Source organism: Sceloporus occidentalis, unplaced genomic scaffold (assembly GCF_023333645.1).
Source record: "Sceloporus occidentalis isolate IW3139 unplaced genomic scaffold, rSceOcc1.0.p SCAF_18, whole genome shotgun sequence".
Classification (NCBI taxonomy): domain Eukaryota; kingdom Metazoa; phylum Chordata; class Lepidosauria; order Squamata; family Phrynosomatidae; genus Sceloporus; species Sceloporus occidentalis.
In genome coordinates this window covers 328,907-348,737 of record NW_028316998.1, presented here as the reverse complement: position 1 = coordinate 348,737, position 19,831 = coordinate 328,907, and the positions used below count along the sequence as shown (strand labels likewise).

At 38.2% G+C, this 19,831-nt stretch overlaps 1 protein-coding gene across 1 annotated transcript in view; it reads left to right on the top strand.

Annotated features, from left to right (window-relative positions):
• The first annotated feature begins 9,604 nt into the window (after positions 1–9,604).
• Positions 9,605–19,831, top strand: part of AHRR (aryl hydrocarbon receptor repressor) — a 121,896-nt gene continuing 111,669 nt past the window's right edge. The window contains exon 1 of the mRNA XM_089482269.1: positions 9,605–9,666. Within this exon, the coding sequence (XP_089338395.1) occupies positions 9,605–9,666 (62 nt within the window). The remainder of the gene's footprint in view (positions 9,667–19,831) is intronic.

Genomic DNA, 19,831 nt, shown 5'->3' with positions numbered 1-19,831 from the left:
ACACACACACCAGGACAGGCTCTGTCAAAAACACACAAACAGCAGGACACAATCTACGTCACAGATGTCTACATCAGGATGGATTTTTCACACTGCATTGTCGTTTATACCCCCCTTAGTGTTTTTGCCCCTTGTGTATTGATGCCCCTGCTGCCCATATATATTAACATTAGCCCCAGTTGCCAATAGCAGGTATAGATCAACACATTAACACACAAACCAAGCTTTGCATGTATAGATCAACTGAAATTCACTTGTGATCTCAAATAAACAGAATCAGACATACAAATCCTGTATTTGCAGGTATACAATAGTATATGAAACGTAGCATTGCAGGTATAGATCAAATAAATACATGGAAACAGCATTGCAGGTATTAATCAACTGAATAAGACATATTAACCCTGTATTTGCAGGTATACATAAATAATGTATGGAAACATAGCATAGCAGATATGGATCTACAGAATAACACACAACCCCAGCTTTGCAGGTATAGATCAATTGGAATTCACAAAAAAAACACGTAATTAAAAGGTATATTTAAAACCCCCTAAATTACACGCATAGATCACAGGTTGCATACCCCAAAGCCAGCCCTGGCGTCCACACTGCAATCACACTCCTATCATACCCAGGCAACCAGTAAATGCTGGTACCTAGGCATGATGGGACTGTGCTTGCTGTTAGCAGTCACACTCCTATCATGCCAAGTCAGCCAGTACATGCTGGTACAGGGTGGCTGTAAGTGATGTGTAGAGCCCATACTGCTGGCAGCATCAATACACAAGGGGGGCAGCTAGCTAGGTTTCAGCATGTACTGGCTGACTTGGCATGATAGGAGTGTGATTGCTAACAGCAATCACAGTCCCATCATGCCTAGGTTCCAGCATTTACTGGTCGGATGTGTAAGTGCTGGAACCTAGGCATGATGGGACTTTGATTGCTGTTAGCAATCACACTCCTATCATGCCAAGTCAGCCAGTACATGCTCGAGGCCCGCAGGCCACATGTTGGACGCCCCTGCCTTATCACTTTCTAACCCCCTCTCCCTCCCTTATCACTTTCTAACCCCTCTCCCTACTCACTATCTACCCTCCCCCTTTGTAGTTCTCTCACCTTTAGGTCCAGCGACGGGAGCACGAGGCTTCTGTCTTCGTTCTCTGCTGCGGTGGCCGCTGCTTCACTGCTGAGCGCCGAAATATGACGTCATATTTCGGCGCTCAGGATGAAATGCCGGCACCACGACGGGGGTAGAGGCCTCGTGGAGGAGAATGGGGGGCGCCGAGCGGTTGCTAGGCGCCCCTCTCTCTCCTCCGCATTAAAAATTTTTTTTAAAAAAAGACGGGATTTAAAGACGCAGTGCGACTTTTTTCTGAATTCGGCAGGGGGGCAACAGGGGGGGGCAAGGATTAACCTGGGGGGGGCAATTGCCCCCCCTTGCCCCCCTGTAGCGACGCCACTGTCTAAGATGCAATTATTAGTTTCAATCGTTAATGCAGCAACCTGTGGGATTCACATTCTACATTCTGCCAACTGTTGAGATAAACAGTTCATACTCCTTAAAGTATTTTTTGCCCCTTTTTTATTCGCTATTACAGCTGAGCCATACATTTAATAGGGAAATACTTAAAAGCAGCTAGTTTAATCAAAACTAAGTATATGAGAAAAAGGAAGAAAAAATATTTTTGGGCTGTAAAGAAAACAAGATGGTTCTAGCTCTATTTTATTTTTAATATACTAAAATATAATAAACATGTTTTCCAGCCTAAAATATCAAGCCTCAATACCTTTCTCTGCAAACAGCTTGGATATCTGTTAGATGATTGAAACATTGTAAAAGTGCTGCAATGAACACCTAGCTAAATGAAAACTATTGAATTACTGAATTGACAGTTCAGGCATTCCTGACATTCCTTTCCTATGATGTCAGTATGGACTTATGATGAAAGATCTCATATTTAACTAAATCAGCCCTCAGGGCCTTCCGACTCTCTCAGGCCTCTAACCCTCACATTATGGCACCTACCTTTGTTTTCTAGGTCTTCCACTGAGCGAAAAAGATCAGCAGCCAGATTGCTTAGGTGTGTTGTGGTGTAGTGTGTGAGGATTTGAGATTGGTTGTACAACATTCAATCCCGGTAATGTCAGCTCGCAGAGCTTCACCACTAGGAGGTGAGTGAGGAGCATCCCCCAATAATAATGAGCTGGCAGGAGAAGATGCCATGTCGGGTGAGGGGGGTTGAGTGTTCAGCACCGTAGGGTTCTGGAAGTAGTTGTGGAGTGGAGTGACCCAATGATCTGGGCTGTGACTCCGGAGTATCCCAGTGCTGTGAGGGTCGTTTCAGACAGCCCATGGGGTATGCTAGAGTCGGATGGTAGCAGATTATAACAGGCAAGCTGCGGAGCTACGGTCCTAAGCAGCCATCTTCGAGGAAGGCAAGCCACGCCCCCCCCCGCCCGAAAAGAGAACCTCCAAAAGCCAAGTTCCGCCGTCAGGAGTTAAAGGTCCGTACAAGCAACTCTATTGGTCGCCGGTAGGGGCCTCCTCTGCCATCAACCAATGAAGTGCAGCTGCTATTCATTGGTTAATGTCAGATGAGCCCCCTGCTGGCGACCAATAGAGTTGCTCGTACAGACCTTTAACTCCTGACGGCGGAACTTGGCCTTCGGAGGTTCCAGGAGTTAAAGGAACTTGCATCAACCTATAAAGGAGCTCCCTGCCACGACCAATAGAGTCGCTCGTACAGACCTTTAACTCCTGACAGCGGAACATGACCTTTTGGTTGATGCCAGAGGAGGTCCCTGCAGGCGACCAATAGAGTAGCTCACATGGACTTTTAACTCCTTGATCGATCCTATGGATTTACACTCCCCTTAACTAGGGAGATTAGTTGGAGATTTTAACGAACATGAAGATTCCCCGTGTTGTGTTTCTTAGTCTTTGTGTACGTTTTGCTGCTACCATGTTTGTTTCTTCGGTATTTGGGCTGCACAACGAAAATGCACCCTTTGTGTTCTTTTTCATGCTCGCCCGAATATGAATGCACAAGTCTAGTCTGGGTAAGTTAGAGTGTGTTTGTATGGGTGTTTGTGTGTTTGGGTATGTTACTGTGAATGTTCTCTGAGTGTGTGACCATATGTGTTAATGTCAGTGTGTGCCTGTTTATGTTGTCAGTGTCTGGGTAGGTATGCGTTAGCGTGAGTGTCTGTGTATATTACTTTGTGTGTCTGGGTATGATAGTGTGTGTCAGGACTTCACAGCGCAGTCGTCCCACGACACTCCGGTCCCGCTGCCCTCCAATGTCTACAGCAGCAGGACTCACTCCGAGGACCTCCTCTTGCTGTCTCCAATCTTCTGAGGTTGCGGGCATCAGTTCCTTACCAGCTACCTTGCACACCGCGAGGCAGACGACGCGTCTCCCTGGATGCACCCACGGTCACGTGATCCCGACTCCGCCTTGCGCGGTGACGCATATATATGACTTCAGGTGACCTGAATTGGCTCGTTCTCGCTCCTGCCTGCCTATTTAAATGCTGCATCTTCTCACTACCCTTGGTTGGTGTAAGTGTGTACCGTTGTTCCTGCTTGAGTTTGATGCGTTTAACCCATTGTGACCCGGCTTTCCCTTGATTCTGCTTATTAGTGCATGATTTGGCTCTGTTCCTGTTCCTATTGACCCGGCTTGTTTGACGTGGCTTCTGGATTCTGATTCGGCTCTGATTTGGTCCTCTGGTTTTGACCTGGCTTGTTCGACTACGTCTCCTACGCTCTCCTGCCTTCAGAGTGCGTTGACGATGTTCTGGCATTACGGGATCCTCCTCTACATTCATTATCGTGTGCATGTTAGTGTTGAGTTCCTGATTGTGTTGCTGTGAGTGGTTGTGCTAGTGTGAGCCTCTGGGTGAGCATGTAAGTGTGTGTGCATGTGACCTTATGGGTGTTCCCGCTGAAGTGGAAGGTGTCAGGACCTCGCTCCCGTGGCCCGGAGGATTTTGGTGTTGACCCGGAGAACCGGAGAAGCAGCGCCTCTCCCAAAGTTCTCCGGGCCAAACCTGGAGAGTTCCCAAGTATGTACATTGTGAAAGGACAACCTCAATGAGCTTTTGAAATGAGAAAGTCTGACAGAACAGGGCAGGGTATTCCAGAAAGCAGTACAACATGAGTACCAAGATTTATGCAGCTAGATGACACTGCTGTAGCACAGCCTCAAGTGTACACTTGTGTGGTGCAACATTTGCCACTCTGAATTGTGACAGGACCATTGATGGGACTAGCCAAAAAATTATGTCCCTCTCAGGCAACCATCATTTTATAGACAGCCAGGCAATATGTAGATGTAACTTTGCCCTGAGACCCCTTGCAATCCTGATAGTAACCTTTCACCATTGCTAAAGGCCCCTCATACATTTACAATATCCAGCCTTTGTTATATCTACACAATCTACTAAATCAATGATGGCTTATAAATTAACAGTTAGTTGTATGGATGTGAAAATGCTCCCACAACATTTGGAGTTTATAGTCATGTTCATATAGATGTTCAATCAATACAATCTGGCGGAGGAGGAAAGTGTAATATCTGCAAAACGAAAAACTATTATAATTTACTTAATGAACAAACAAATAATAAAGATACATAATATTTAATTAAGAAATTAATATATACGTAAGATAATTAGTTAGGACAGCGTTAATTAATAATTATAACATTTATAATTACAACCTTTTTGGTTGCAGCTACTAAGAGTGTCAGTAGGTGTCACCAGAATACCTCACATACTGTATTATTGTGTTTCTAAAGCTGTGCTTAAATCTGTAGCAAAATATGTATGATTATTAAACTAGTAAAGTTTTTATTTTTTTAAGGAATTTTACCAGCCCAAGGAAACTGCTGCTAATTTTTACTTCTGCAAAACACAACTAACACAATGGGGAAAACCCATAACCCATAATCACTACCATGACCTAATTCCAGTTCAACAACATAGTGCTTTGGGAATGTCCCTGTCCCTTAAATTGTTATGCTTAGGGGTTTATTCACCAAACCATGGGTTATACTGTATGTAAATTTAGGTAAACCTAAGCATTTCATTTCACTTTTAACTACTGAAGAAAAAGATCATGCATCAAGAAATTGCATAATGCATAGTCAAAGAGAAACCCACACTAACACACACTTACACACTCACCTTAAAACACTCTCATCTCAACACACACATTACCACTATAATACATACTTACACATTCATGCTTACACATACCCACTTACAAATACACACTTATGCCATTACACACTTAAACACCCACTTTAGCATTCTTGATAGTAAGGGGCCCAACGTGTGCCGAGAAAATGTCCCCCACACCACCACCACCAGCCTGACCCGTTGATACAAGACAGGATGGATGAATTTTTCATGTTGTTTAAACCAAAGTCTCACCCTGCCATCTGAATGTTGCAGCTGGAATTGAGACTCATTAGACCAGGCAACATTCTTCCAGTCTTTCATTGCCCAATTTTGATGAGCCTTTGCAAATTGTAGCCTCAGCTGAAAGGAGTGGCACTTGGTGTGGTCTTCTGCTGCTGTAGTCCATCTGCTTCAAGGTTCAGCGTCTTGTGCGTTCAGAGATGGTATTCTGCATACCTTGGTGGTAACAAGTGGTTATTTGAGTTACTGTTTCCTTTCTGTCATCTCAACCACTCTGTCCATTCTCCTCTGATGCTCAGTTTGAACTTCAGGAAGTTGTCTTGACCACGTCCACATGCCTAAATGCATTGAGTTGCTGCCATTGTATTGGCTGATTAGCTATTTGTGTTAACAAGCAATTGAACAGGTGTACCTAATAAAGTGGTCAGTGAATGTACAGTATATACATACTCACTCCTTCTGTCACATACCCTTACTCCCTACCCTTGTTCAGAGCCTTTTTTAATAGCCGATCGCACACATACACTGTGCAAGCAGCTGTGCTTTTACAGCGGGGTCACAAAATGCCTCGGCTTGTGAAGCTTCTAAGTCAGATTGGGCCTGTTTGAAGAATTTTGGACCGGCCTGGGAGGGGGCTGCCGGATGGCCCAGCCGGCCCCTGACCTTAAGCATGAAACAACTTAACAATAGATGGGAACTTATTTCATGAGGCAAGTACAATCATGCAGATTATTACAAAAGAAGATTAGGGAAAATCCTTAAATTTTTTCTATGCCTTATGCAATGTCAACTCAACTGACAAAAAAATGCAGGGTTTGGCTCTTATCAATACATAATGCTAAATGTACTATGATTAGAACTTCACTGTCCACAAATCCTATGCCATGCAACAAATAATTCATACCAAAAAGGCTCTATTAGTTTAGTGTACAGGATAGAGGGGGCAGTTGGATAGCGCTGTGCCTTGGGGATAAAGTGGCTGCTGGACAGTGTTGTGGGATGAGGAAGGAAGGAAAAGATGGAGAGAGCAGAATGAAAGAGAGAGGTAACTAGAATATATAATAAGGTTGTGTGTATATGTTGGTAATTTCAGCAGAACCACTGAATCTGAATATGTATGCTTTTTAGCGTGTGCTTCCATTTTTGTTATGTTGTGCAAAAAAATGAACTGGGCCCCAAGATTTAGAATGGTGGCCCTTTTACCTCAACATTGTGGTTCTTCAAAAGAGTTTGGACAGAACATCTGGAAATCCCTGTCTGCTTTGAAATATCTGTCTGGGAGAGAACTTGCTGATGTAGTATAGCTACCCTGTGTCTTGTTGCTGTGCTCAGTCTTGCCATGGTGTGTGAGTTTTGATATTGAACTGTCTCTAGCAACCTCACCTTGTTAGTGAGCTTGGCTGTTCCTCACCCAGTTTTATCCCTCACTCCATCACACCTCACACCATCACATTTCCACACCTTCCCAACCTTACCTTGTCCAGAGCCTTCTCTTATTGCTGCTTGCACACTGTTGCGGGCCAGCCTGGAAGAATCTTGGACAGGACTGAGGAGCAATTGCCCCCAGCCTCCCCTGCCAGGGCTGACATGTTGACAAAATATCTGCTTTCTTCTAACAGGGTGGACAGTGCCTTGAATTGTACAAAGGTTTAAATGCTTCCTTTTAGGCACCATTCCACTAAAGTACTCTTTCTACAGAAGTTTCAAATTGCGACCCTGTATACAATGACAGAATGAAGCATTATTGAAACAATATTCTGTTAGGGGTGTGATTACTAGGTGGGGCTTTGCTACAATTTTTATGTGACTCTGTGACCTACTGATACCCAAGGTGTCATTCCTGTCATCTGTGAAAATGAGGTGATCATGTGCCCTCTTCCATTCCTTTCCCAAGCTGGAGAGCCAAGTCTTTTTCTTGAAAATATAACAGTAAAAGGGCAAACCCACCTTGCACCCAAAAGTACAGTGTATTTGAGACTGTTTCCAAAATAAACATGTTAAGTAGAAAAAGTGTTTTACAGGTGCACAAAAACTAAAAACCTGCAATGTGTGAAAAAAAATAAAAGGTGCCATATGGCCCAGCCAATTGCTGGCAGTATAAAGATTGTTCCATCATCTGCCATCCAAAAGGTTATTTTAGTGTGCTTATTAGCTCCAGCATAGTGCATGCAAGCTGTACCAACAGACAACTAGTGAGGTGCTTCCAGATGGAGGATGTCAAAGTACTTAAATTGATCTTAAAAGTTATTTTTATTTTCCATCCTTTCTTTATGTAGCCAAGGGTATTGGTGCTTTGCTTTTCAAAATGTGATCCTTGTTTATTAAAACATACAACAATGTCAGTAAAAGAAAAGCAAAAGATGTCAACATGTTCACCTGAACACACACACATAATATAACACACACACATATATATATATATATATATATATATATATATATATATGTGTGTGTGTGTGTGTGTGTGTGTTATTTGTTTCATATACGTATGTATAAATACACACATACATAGACATCCATAAATACATACTGTCTACAACATTGGTTTGCAGGGAGAGGTACTGAGTATTATCGTCCACTAGGTGGCACCCTCTACCATGAGTTCTAATCCTGATGTTAGAAGAAGAGCCTGTTCATGTCATTCACTTTCATACCCAGCACCTGAATGAATCATAAGGAAGTGAGAGAAACTCTTTACAACATAAGTGTGGTGGGGGGAGGCAGCTCAGAGGCGCACCACTTCACTGACAGATGGTACAGGCATTGTCACCATCTAGTAAATAGGAGCGGAGTGTGAGCTCAGTCCTCACCCAGTATCTACAACTCTACCAAAGCTGGACCTCGCATCAAAGGAAGGAGCGATCAGCCCGTCATCCCTGGATGTATCTACTCATCTCTTAATCAGACTGTGAAAGTTGAGTCAGTGGCAAAGGGTGAGTTGTGTACCTGTCATATGTCAGAGCTTTGTGTGCCCACGTGCAGCTTAGTTTGGCACCTAAACCTCGTCTTCAGGCTAGTGTTGGGCGAATATTGTGCCTTTTCAGCGCACCACTTTTTCTTCATGTAAACTTAACTTTTTTCAGCTTCTGATATGTACTTTTTGCTAGTGCAATATTGCATAGATTATGTAATTTAGGTACACTTAACACTATGAGTGCTGGCCTTAGATGCTACAGGTGCACTCTTATTATGGATTGCAACACAGGATTTCCCGGGGAAGAAAGTGTTAAACTAATTGTACCTCTATTCCTCAACTGTCACTTAAACCCTACACGGTTATTACTTGGTAACTTTTAATTTAACCCTTTTATTGATTAACATTGAAACTCTAGCTATCATCAATATGATGTAAATATTGAATACTTTTGTCTTGCTAAAAGTGTTTTCAAACAATTTTAAGTGTAAAACTTCAGTGTAAAGACACTGAGGTAGTTGTGCAGAACTTTTTTTGTTCACTTGTTTGGAGTTGCCATGATGTACGTTGTCTGACGAATATTAGAGATGTTATAATTAAAATGTGGAATTTATTTATTATCACACCTACCATTTCCATTTTTTAAACACTTACTTCTGTCGTAAATCTATTTGTGACAAAATAGCGATGTAATTACTTACGGCTTAAATGTGTTACATAATACTCAAACAAAACACTGGTGTACAAATATTTGTGCATTGCATTTATACTAAAATGGTTAAATATGTGCATTTTTCATAAAACAAAATCACACACAAGCACACATTTATTATATATATATATATATATATATATATATATATATATATATACTGTATCTATACACTGCACATACTACACAAATGTATCCGCGGGTATGATGAGTATGCAAATGTATTTGTTTTTTAAAATAAAATGCAAACCTAATCTTTAAGTGCTGCTGCCAGCACTATATATTTTGACACACTTAATGTTCTACATTTCTCTGTAAATTATGTCCTAGACAGTACAGCGGTACAGCTAATCAGTTGTGATCATTGCACATATATTCACAGTTTATTCTGCAATCACAATTTAACTTTAATGATATAGTGTCATAAAGTTACACTTGTACCAGCTCCTTTAAGAAGAGTGGAAGGACAGCCAAGACATGTCTTTAAATACACCTGTCTTTCTCTCTTTCTCTTTTATTTGTTTTGTATTGTCGCAGGACGAACCACAATGATTCCACCAGGAGAATGTATGTACGCAGGAAGGAAAAGAAGAAAACCTATACAGAAACAGTTAAGCATATTAATCCTTAAAATGTTTTGGGTGCATGCAGACATAAGTATTGTCCTGTGTCTTTTCCAAAGTACTGTACTTTACAATAGAATAAACAAAAGCATTTTATAGCAAAAATAATAGTTTTATTATATACTATAATGCATTTACATATGCTGTATCATGCAGAATAGGGCTATAATAAATTAAGTTCTAGTGTTCAATTTTTTTGGATCTGAGTGGAATGTCATTATGTGATTGGGTGGCTGATTTTCCCATTATAGGTAAATTCAACTGCACTGTATGATTCTACATTGTAATTAATGTATTACTATGTATTCATATTTGCAACATACATAACATCTTTGACAATGAAGATGTTATTGCAGACAATTATAACACAGTATATTGTCACTTTATCACCTAAATTAAGTATTGCATGCTATGTTATAGAAAAAAAATTATTACATTTAGAAATTAATGTTTTAACATTATTTTGATGATAAATTGATTTTATATGGAGGCTAACAGGCATCCCGTGTTACTCAAAGTTTAAACCGAAATTAGGTACATTGGGGTTATGTTCAAAAAGTGATAATGTTTGAAAAAGTTTCCATATCAGCCAATTAAATGGTTCTGTTTATTGCTGTATTCCATTGGCTGCTGTGGTTGTTTTAAGGCCACTTTTAAAGCCTTGCAATATAGTCCTTTTTAATACGTAACCCCCATGGAACACCACACACACGGTCGCCAAGGATGCTTTAATCTCTGGAACTGAAATGGTTCGGCTAGGGCAGTCCACAAGAGATTCCATTTTTCAGTCCATTTTCCATTAGAGAAAATCTTATTTATTGCAATGAATACACTTACTGAATTGTATGAAATCAAACCCAATTCCATAAACAGCCATGATAAGAGCTCTTTACATCACCGTGGTGAATTTACATAATTCGCTAAGTAGTTTTAGTAGGAAATGTTACAACATCAAACCATAACTGAATTCAGCACTGAAAGTCATCTGCTGGGCCGGATTGGCCATCTGGAAATCTGCACGGATTACTCAAATTTACTGTTACTCACACAAGAGATCTGCTCCCTTAATGTGTGACTGCCAGCACAAATATGTCCTTTATCGGCCGCTAGATTTAAAATGCCAGTGGAGGCTTTATTCCACACCCAGTCATCTGCCATTTGTGTTACTTTTTTATTTTACACGCGGGTTGGTAGGTCACATAAACAGTCTTTCAGCAGATGTGGTAGATGCTAGTAAAATCCCATTAAATGTTCAGTGGGTAAGGTAGATGGGCTTTTTAGCTCTAAATTCAATCATAATCTATATTTTTTAGTAGTTTGCTTGAAGACCTTGCAATATCATCTGGTTGGCAAATAACCTAGATTTTAACTAATATAACCCACTGTAGTGGTTTTAAAAATTTATTTTAAAGCTTTCTTATGGTATTTTGTGTAAGTTGTCTGGTAAGTAATAAGTAATACAAGTGCTCCATATTCCAGTCATCATTACCACTACAGTGAAGAATAGGTTCCAGATGCCCTCTTTTCAAGAGAAATGCTTTTATTTAAATTATTATTTTTTATTTTAGTTTTTAAATCTGATGGGCCTTCAAGGTCAGAAATGTTATTTAAACTTGGGAAACTTCAGGCCATGTTGTAGTGTAGGTCTTAACAAGCAAGTAACTAGGGACTTGTTGGCTTAATGTTGAGCTATATATATACAGAAAGGCCTGTGGGGCTGTGAGTACCCACTGAAAGAGGAAGGGAAGAGCACATGCACATCAGTGTAACAGACAAGGTCAAATAGTCATCGCTAAGGGAACTTGAAGGGAGGAGGGAATTGGGCAATTTATTTTTGGGATGACACTACCCCCTATATCTTACTTGGCAACCAGACCCACCCAGATTGCTTTTAGTAATTCCTTCCCCACTGCTCCCAGGGGGGGGGGGTGTTATTTATTTAATGATATTGCAAGAGGACAATGTTTGCTCACCAGCTCATTTGAGAGTTCTGTACAGAAAGTATTCCCATTGATTTCAGCGGCAGCACTTTCCTTCCAGCAGCAAAAACTGGTATGAATGGCATATAGTTAAGTGGCTTTTACCCCCCCCACACACACACATACATGAAGAATGCATATTAAAGTTTAATGTATGTAAAATTGCAAAAATTCATAATTAGTATGTTTAATGTATTTATTTTTTTTTTAAAAGAAGGCCTTACTTGCCCTAAACAAATTTATGTATAATTTGTGTGGGTTCACATGGTAAAAATTACAAAAAATATTTTGGTCCTTTGGTTATAAAACCCCCCAGGACTGAATTGGTCCTTTACTGAGTTTGTTTAGTGCCCAAAGCATTTTCACTGTTTCTCCTTTTTAATTTTTCTTGCACACAAATATATATTATTTAATTGACAGTGAACAGCTTTCAAAATAGTGCCTGCCGGCAAATGGCCCAATATATTTTTTCAATATCTTATTGTGCATCAATAGTAATAATCACATAACCATATATCACATATATATATATATATATATATATATATATATATATATATATACTTGACTGCACAAATTAATATTTAAAAGAAATTTATAGTAACAAAAAAACCCTCACATTTTTGGACCATGAAAATTCACATTATGATCACTGTAAGGATTTCACACTAGTAACAGTAGTTTTTGTTAAATACAGGAAGCCCCATAAAAGTCTTAAAGTAGTTTGTGGCAAGCTTGATTTCTTGGTGATCTTCTGTGTTTAGGCAATCTTTATCCAGCGACTATTGAATAATAGTCCTTAATGATTTGCAAAGATTTGTGGTTATTTACCCATAATTCCAGTGGAAGATGCAATAGGGTGACTTTCAGTTGCAGCTTGAGCGATTTCCAACAGATTTGATATTGGTGGTATCCTATTTCTAGGCTTTTGGTAGCTTTGAATTCCTTATTGGATCTTAAAGATTCTATACCTATATGGTTTCATATGACAATGTGAAACATCTGTGCAGAATTTGTATTCATCCAACAACATACACAGGACCGATTTATTTTTCATGTCAGATACAGCTACTAAAACTCTGCTGATGGAAAGAACAAATGATTTCCATTTCCTTCTGCAGGGGTGCAAAATCGACATGACAATCTAAAGCAACAGTTGCATACTTTGTCATAATGGTTTACAGATGCAACTATGATCTATGGAATGTAGAAGATTAATCCCTTTAGATGTCATTGCTCTGTGCCCCAAGACCAAAGGGTTAACTAGCTGTTTTCACTTTTTAATATTAAAATTTATTAGCTTTTCATCTTTAAATATGCTCGAATAATAGAAATATGATCGCTAACCTCGTCGGCCTTGAAGAGGTTAATTATTTTGGGGGGAAAGTAACAGATGTCAGTGATTTAAAAAAAAATGAATCTCTTATTCTATGCTTTTTTTTTACACATTTTAGTGTGATGCTTATGTATGTTCCTTGTGCATTAACAGCATGAAATGGTTAACAAAAAGAAAAGCTCCAACACATGGATTGTTTTTTGTTTTAACATGTGCCCAACATATATTCATTTTGTATGTCAAATTGTGTGTTAGGGCATTTTGCTAAAAGTGTAAAATTCTTCTTGTGCATGCATGTAGAGATTAAAGTGATACTGACAGTAAAATAAAAGCGAGGAAAGCCGTTTACTATAGCTGATTTTGAAGAGAGGAAATCATATCATCATCACTTTGAACTTTGAGTAGAATTTGTTTCAAGCGTTAGAGTCGGTATTCAGCATTATGAGAAAATAGCTTTTCATCTGTTGGATAATTGTACGGATTGAATTGGTGGATTGCTTGCTAATAACAATGAGGTTGGGACATATATTAATTTGGTTTTTCTGGTAAAGTGGGACATGGTAGAGAGTCATCAGTGCATCAAGAAATGGCACATATCGGTAATTAACTGGCGTGTTTTCTAATATTTTTTCTTTATTTGCAATATTTAAAGTCTATGAATTTAGCTAGATACCGGTACTTTTTTTGTTTAAACAGATCTAGCAGTGGCTGGTTTGCATGGCATACACAAAAACAAGGGAAGACCAAATCTGGGCTGAAAAAAATGATTCCGTTTCAGTAAGCCTTATGATGATGGCAATTTGTAGATATCAGAAACTACAAATATTTGAGATCTTAGGTGATATTTTATGAGACGTGCCTTCTAATAGAATTACATTTCTACTCCACTTTCTTATGTCAACCGTTTTGATTCAAGCGCCTAAAGCAGTTTCAGGCAACATAGAATTAGGTGCCATAGTAAATCTATTCAGCACTTTCTATGAAACCATGTTTTAACTGTATATGTCTTAGGTTCATCCATCTTGCCCTGCATTATTGAACATAGGTAGACATTTTTTATATTTCAAGGATACTGTGGCCTCCAAACTGACAAAAACCATGATAAACTACCAAACCAATGTGATTTTTCTTTTTGGTTTCGTTCTTTAGTGAAAATTGATTTATAAGGAAACATGATTTTTTTTTTTTCTATAAATTCGTGTGTTCATGTGATACTTTCTGTAGAATACAGAATTATGTACAATATATTACATAACATAAATGTTAGTAAACTTTGAGTAACAAAAACAGAATGAGAATTGCCATTACTTAAAATAAAGCTGTCCCACAACAAAATAACGCATAAAGAGTATGAAAGTGTAACTTTATTAACCATGTTAATATATGTATGTTGTAATGGGTGTCAGTTAACCCATTAATGAAAATTCTGGCCAGGATGTAAAATTATAAATGCCTGTTGTAAAATGTTTCCTGCACCCTAAAACAGCAGAATAGCGGGTGTGTGGAACCAGAAACAGACTATATTTGCAATCTGGAAATGTTTTAGTGGAATGAATATTGGTTTGTATGCAGAAAGAATAATACATTTAGAAAGTATGTATATGCATACACAATGCCAGGGGCATGGAGCAATAGGCTTTGTAGTATATATGACTTCACAAGTCTTGTCACGGACGCTGGTGTGTTCATATTTACTCAAAACTGCTGTTTTTCTTTACACACTAAAAAAAAATAGTTGGTTAATAATATGTTTATGAATATATATATATATATATTGTTTTTTTATTATACTTATAGTATATAAATATTTTTAAATCACCCATTTTACTTAAAAGATATATATATTTTCTAATATCTGTTATTTTTTATTCTGCTTTTAAAAGTGCTGTTCCACTTATTCAAAATATTAATTGATCTTTCTAGTATTTTAAATTACATCTTCTGGGGATTTTAGTTTTAAAAAAATAACAACATCCTTTACAAGGAATTTTTAAAATAATTATCAATGGCTACTTTTCTGTCATGTGACAAACATGTGTTCCTGGCAAAAAATACGAATGAGGCAAATTTATCTCGGGGTAGTTTTACGCATTTAACAGTGCTAGGAATGATGTTTATAAAGCTAAAGTAAGTTAAAAAAAAGTGTCAAATGAGCAAAGTAGGTGGAATAGCACATAAAAAAACCCAAAATCTGAGTATATAAAGAAATATGTTATTGGTACTGGATATATTGCAATGTAATATATTTGTAGGTTTCTTTGTCAATATTCTAATTAATGATTTTATTTCAAAAGCTGCCTAAAGATTTGTGGAAAAAATGTTCGGTTTACTTGAACTGACTGGTTGCTAGAAGGAATGTAGATATCCATGCAAACTACTTTTTAAATATGTTTGAATTTCAGTAGCAAGGATCTTTTTTTTTATGACTCACTATGCAAGTAGAAAACTCACAGATTGTGCTTTACAATTGAAATATCTCTCCTCCTTTCTAGTACCCAAAATGTCAAACATTTTGACATTAGATTAACAAGATATGTATTCAAAACTATTGAGTTTTGTAATGAAATAAATTAATTAATTCAACCTACTTAGATAAAGGAAGCTGGGGAATTATGTTTTTTTTCCCTAAGATTTCATTCTGACTAACAATTGTGGGTTTCTGTCAGCATTTTGAGCTTTCATCGGTGACAGCAGCTGAACATTTTTACAACCCAACTGTTTTTCATAATTGATCTCTTCTTAAGTGCAGTCTGACTTCACAGGGAATACTGAAATATTGTGAAAGAAAACATCTGCAAGTAGAACAGGGAATAATGAGTCCATTGACATTTTATATATATTTGTATATCTCTTGTATGTGTTTTATTACACATATATAGACTACCGCACAAACGTCACTTAGAAATGTCCTTGTTTATAAAAGAAAAGCAAAGTTTCTTCCATGAAAATAACATGAAACGTATCAGAAATACAGTGCCGATGTTGTTAATGTTGTAAATGACTATTGTAACTGGAAACGACTGATTATTTATGGAATATCTTTATAGGTGTACAGAGGCCATTTATCAGCAACCATCACTTCTGTGTTCCAATGGCACATTGTGTCAGTTATTCCAACTTTATAATTTTTAAAAGACTGATAATTAGAAAACCCTTTTGCAATTATGTTTGCACAGCTAGGTATTTCCTTGTTTTCCATGAAAAAAGATAAGTGACCACAAGTTTTTGAACGGTAGTGCATGTTCCTGTTTTATTTGTATTATATCTATATATAATAGCCTCATTTTAATAGAAACTTGTTAGCCTCGGTCTTAAGCATTTAAAATAATATGGTTCAGATCATTTTTATCTATAGTCTCTATTGGATGCTCCTTTCAGGGAATTCTTCATTGTATTCTTGTGCTGAGTGTCCCTTTAACCCCTTTCATAGCATGTGCTTCTGATGAGGAAAAAGTTGATATCAAAGAGGACTGATATTTTCTATATAGTTCCTACAAAACATGTTATAGCAAAAATTGTCTAAGGTTAAGATAATACAAAAATGACCTTTTATAGAAACATTAGATGACGTGTTGTTGTACCGCCTCCACTGACCACGACCAACTGAATAATTAGGGTCCACCTACATAAAACAACATGACCTATGTCATAAAAATCAAAATGGAAATACAGTGCTGCCATCAAAGTTCAACAGCCAATACATTTATATGAATCCCAGCCTCCAGATGTTCCTTGAGTTCTCAACAGTCCCACACTGATGTGAACCCCAATATTTCTACCTTGAGTCATATGGTTTTTTTTAACATTGAGGGCAACTTGGCGATTAACATAATGGGCTAGGACAGGGTGGTGACGTCGGAAATTTCTAATGTGCAGCTACTTTCCTAAACTATAATGCTACACAGGCAAGTTGTTGTCAAAATATTCTTCTATATTTCCTTTACAAAATGTTTTTATATCTTTTCTTTAACTACCACTCTTCTCGATGCAAGCTGTTACATTTGCAATCAGTCAGCACCACAAGCCTGTTGTGAGCAGCCGCTTAGTATTTTTAGCAGAGTACAGCAGGTACCAGGTCTTCCATTATCTAAATCCTCCACTTAATGCAAACATCCAATTGGACCTTGAACTTTAGCCCTGCCAAACTTGGCTGACAATTTGTACAGTGGCAAGCCTTTATATGTATACAGATGAGTAGGCAAATTATGATATAATAATAATCATTCTATTTTTTAGGCAATGTCCTTAAAACAACACTTATTTCTGGCTTCCTTCTGACATTACATGTGTACTGAATGTATACCAAGGCTGGTGACCATGTATTATGTGTGTGAAGCGGTGAACTCAACAGTACCAATTTCAAGCCTGGAGCGTAAGGGGAAGGGCTGGCAAAGGAGGTATAGGGCAATTGTTCCTGGGCTACATTTACACAGTGATTGGGTACTTTCATGGACTTTGTATGCAGCCCCTTTGGTGAATGTACATAGGACAAGGATGGACAATGCACTTTGAAAGTGAAACAGATCAACTTTAGACATTCTGCAGTTGCATATAAGGTAATGTGCATCAACAGTGGTGCCCAGCAGTTCCCCACCTTCGACATAGGACAAATGTATAGGCTGATCTACAGTAGCACTTCCTATTAAAAATTAGCAGCACACAGAGGTAAAAAGTGAGTACAAATGATCTTTTTAAGCTCATTCTCTGTCTGACAAGCTTTGTGCTGTCATCCCTAATACTACACTGACCAAGTGTGTATGTTGCCCTTGCGGACTGGCGCTTGACACCTGTGCCAAAAATGCATCATAGTATGAGTAAGGCTGGTAGTTATAAGAACTCATCCGACACCTCTTTCCTAGGGATCCCTTGAGCCTGGCAGCTGGCAGGTGCAAAAGTCCCAGTTAACATCTGGTTAACAAATTGTCTATGTAGAAAATGAGTCCATATGCCGTGATGTAATCTATACGTTTTAGAGATACATACAAGGCAATTTTTTTTTGCTTCCAAGGCAACTTTTCACTTGAAAACACACTTGAAAACTGACCAAAAATATGTTCACTTTGCCTTGTAAGAAGTTTTTTTCGAGCTAAAACCACTATAAACTTTGAGAGCTCATTAGTGGAAATAAATAAAACCAGAGAATTAATCTGGTAAATGGAAATGCAGGAAAAACTGCAAACCTTCGTTCCTATGTCATAACGTGAGCTTTACTCTTTCTATTATTTTAAACATATTTAAGTATTTTCCTTTTTTAAGATTTGCAGCAGCCAATGACTGGAAGGGACAAGGACAAATCTAGTACTAGCTAATTAATTTTACTAGGGACAAGTAACATGTACGTGGCACTGAAGTTATTAGTAGCATAACAGGGGCAATATGTTACACCCTATACAGGGACATTAGACTAGTAATGTGAGGTGTTTCCCTAGGCCTGATCATGGGCAGTGCAAAACACCCACCTATTTGTCAAGTAGTACTTTTTACACTCTGTGTCTTTGTGTAGAGTGCTGGGGTATGATGTCATATATCAGCACTCCACTGCAAAATGTTTCAGACTGCAGGGGGGACTACAGAGGCTAAGCACAGACCTCTTAGTGTAAATGGGCTGATTCAGCTACAGCCCACCAAAGAGCCTTATCACCCAATAGGGAACTGTATTTCTTGTAAACATGGACAGCAGAGGCAGGCTGGGTTGGGTCAGGGGGGCAATTGTTTACAAAGGCCTAATTTGACCTGGAACGATTTTGGACTAAGGGAGGAAGGAATTCAGCAGGGTCACGTAATCCAAAGTGAGCCTGCTTGCTCACAGAACGCAAGAAGCCAGCAAGAAAGCTGTGTGTGAGGTGAGGGGGAGGGAGTGTGTATGTATGAATGTATGTATTAGAGTGAGGGTGTATGTATAAATGTGTGTTAGAATGGATGTGTGTGTGTTAGCATGATGTGTAAACTTAAGTATGTGTGAGTATTAATGTGTATGTGTAGGTATGTGTTAGCGTGAATGTGTATGTGTGTTTGTATGTTAGCATGTATGTGTATGTAAGTGTTTGTGAGCATTAATATTTAAGTGTGAGAGGCACTATGTGTTAGCGTGAGTATGTAAGTATGTGTATCCCTAAGGGTGTGTTAGTATGTATAAGCGTAAGTGTGTAAGTTTGTGTAAATGTTTGTGTAAATATGTGTGTCAGTGCATTTGTGAGTTATCTGGAGGTTTATTATGGAAAACAGTATTTATGATAATTTTAAACTAAGGTTACCAGTTTTTCTGTTGCAATCTGGTTTCTTTTGTTGGGACTTATCCTTTACATATGGGCATAGTTAACATTATATTTTTAGGTCAAACTGTGAGAACAAAGTGAGAGTCAAAGCAGAAATTGACTGCAAATACATCTTAAATGCCTGAGGATCATTAACAATTACGGATATTCAAAAGCTAGCATGTTTCAGTAGGTGCAATGTTTAGGTGATTAAAGTCAACATAATAAGATTATCAACTTTTGTCTAGTCATTTGAGCTAAAAAAAAACTATTGGCTACTGTAAGCAGGGGTTTAGTGATGCATGTTCTTAAATAAAACCATAAGGGCTGCAAATTATTTGTAGTAGTAGCTGGCAGAATACTTATAACAAGAATCGGTTCCGGTTCATAATTGTTAAAGGAACCGTAGTATTTTTTTCAGAAGTCTTGATTTTTTTTTTAAAGCAACATTTTTCTCAAAGTTCTTAAGCTGCATATTGTAGTTTGCCACCAATTGTACTCAGATATAATGTATAAAGTATAAACTATGAGGCATCCTATTTTTGCAAGATGAGTAAATGTATTGTGTAAGGCATAATGTAAA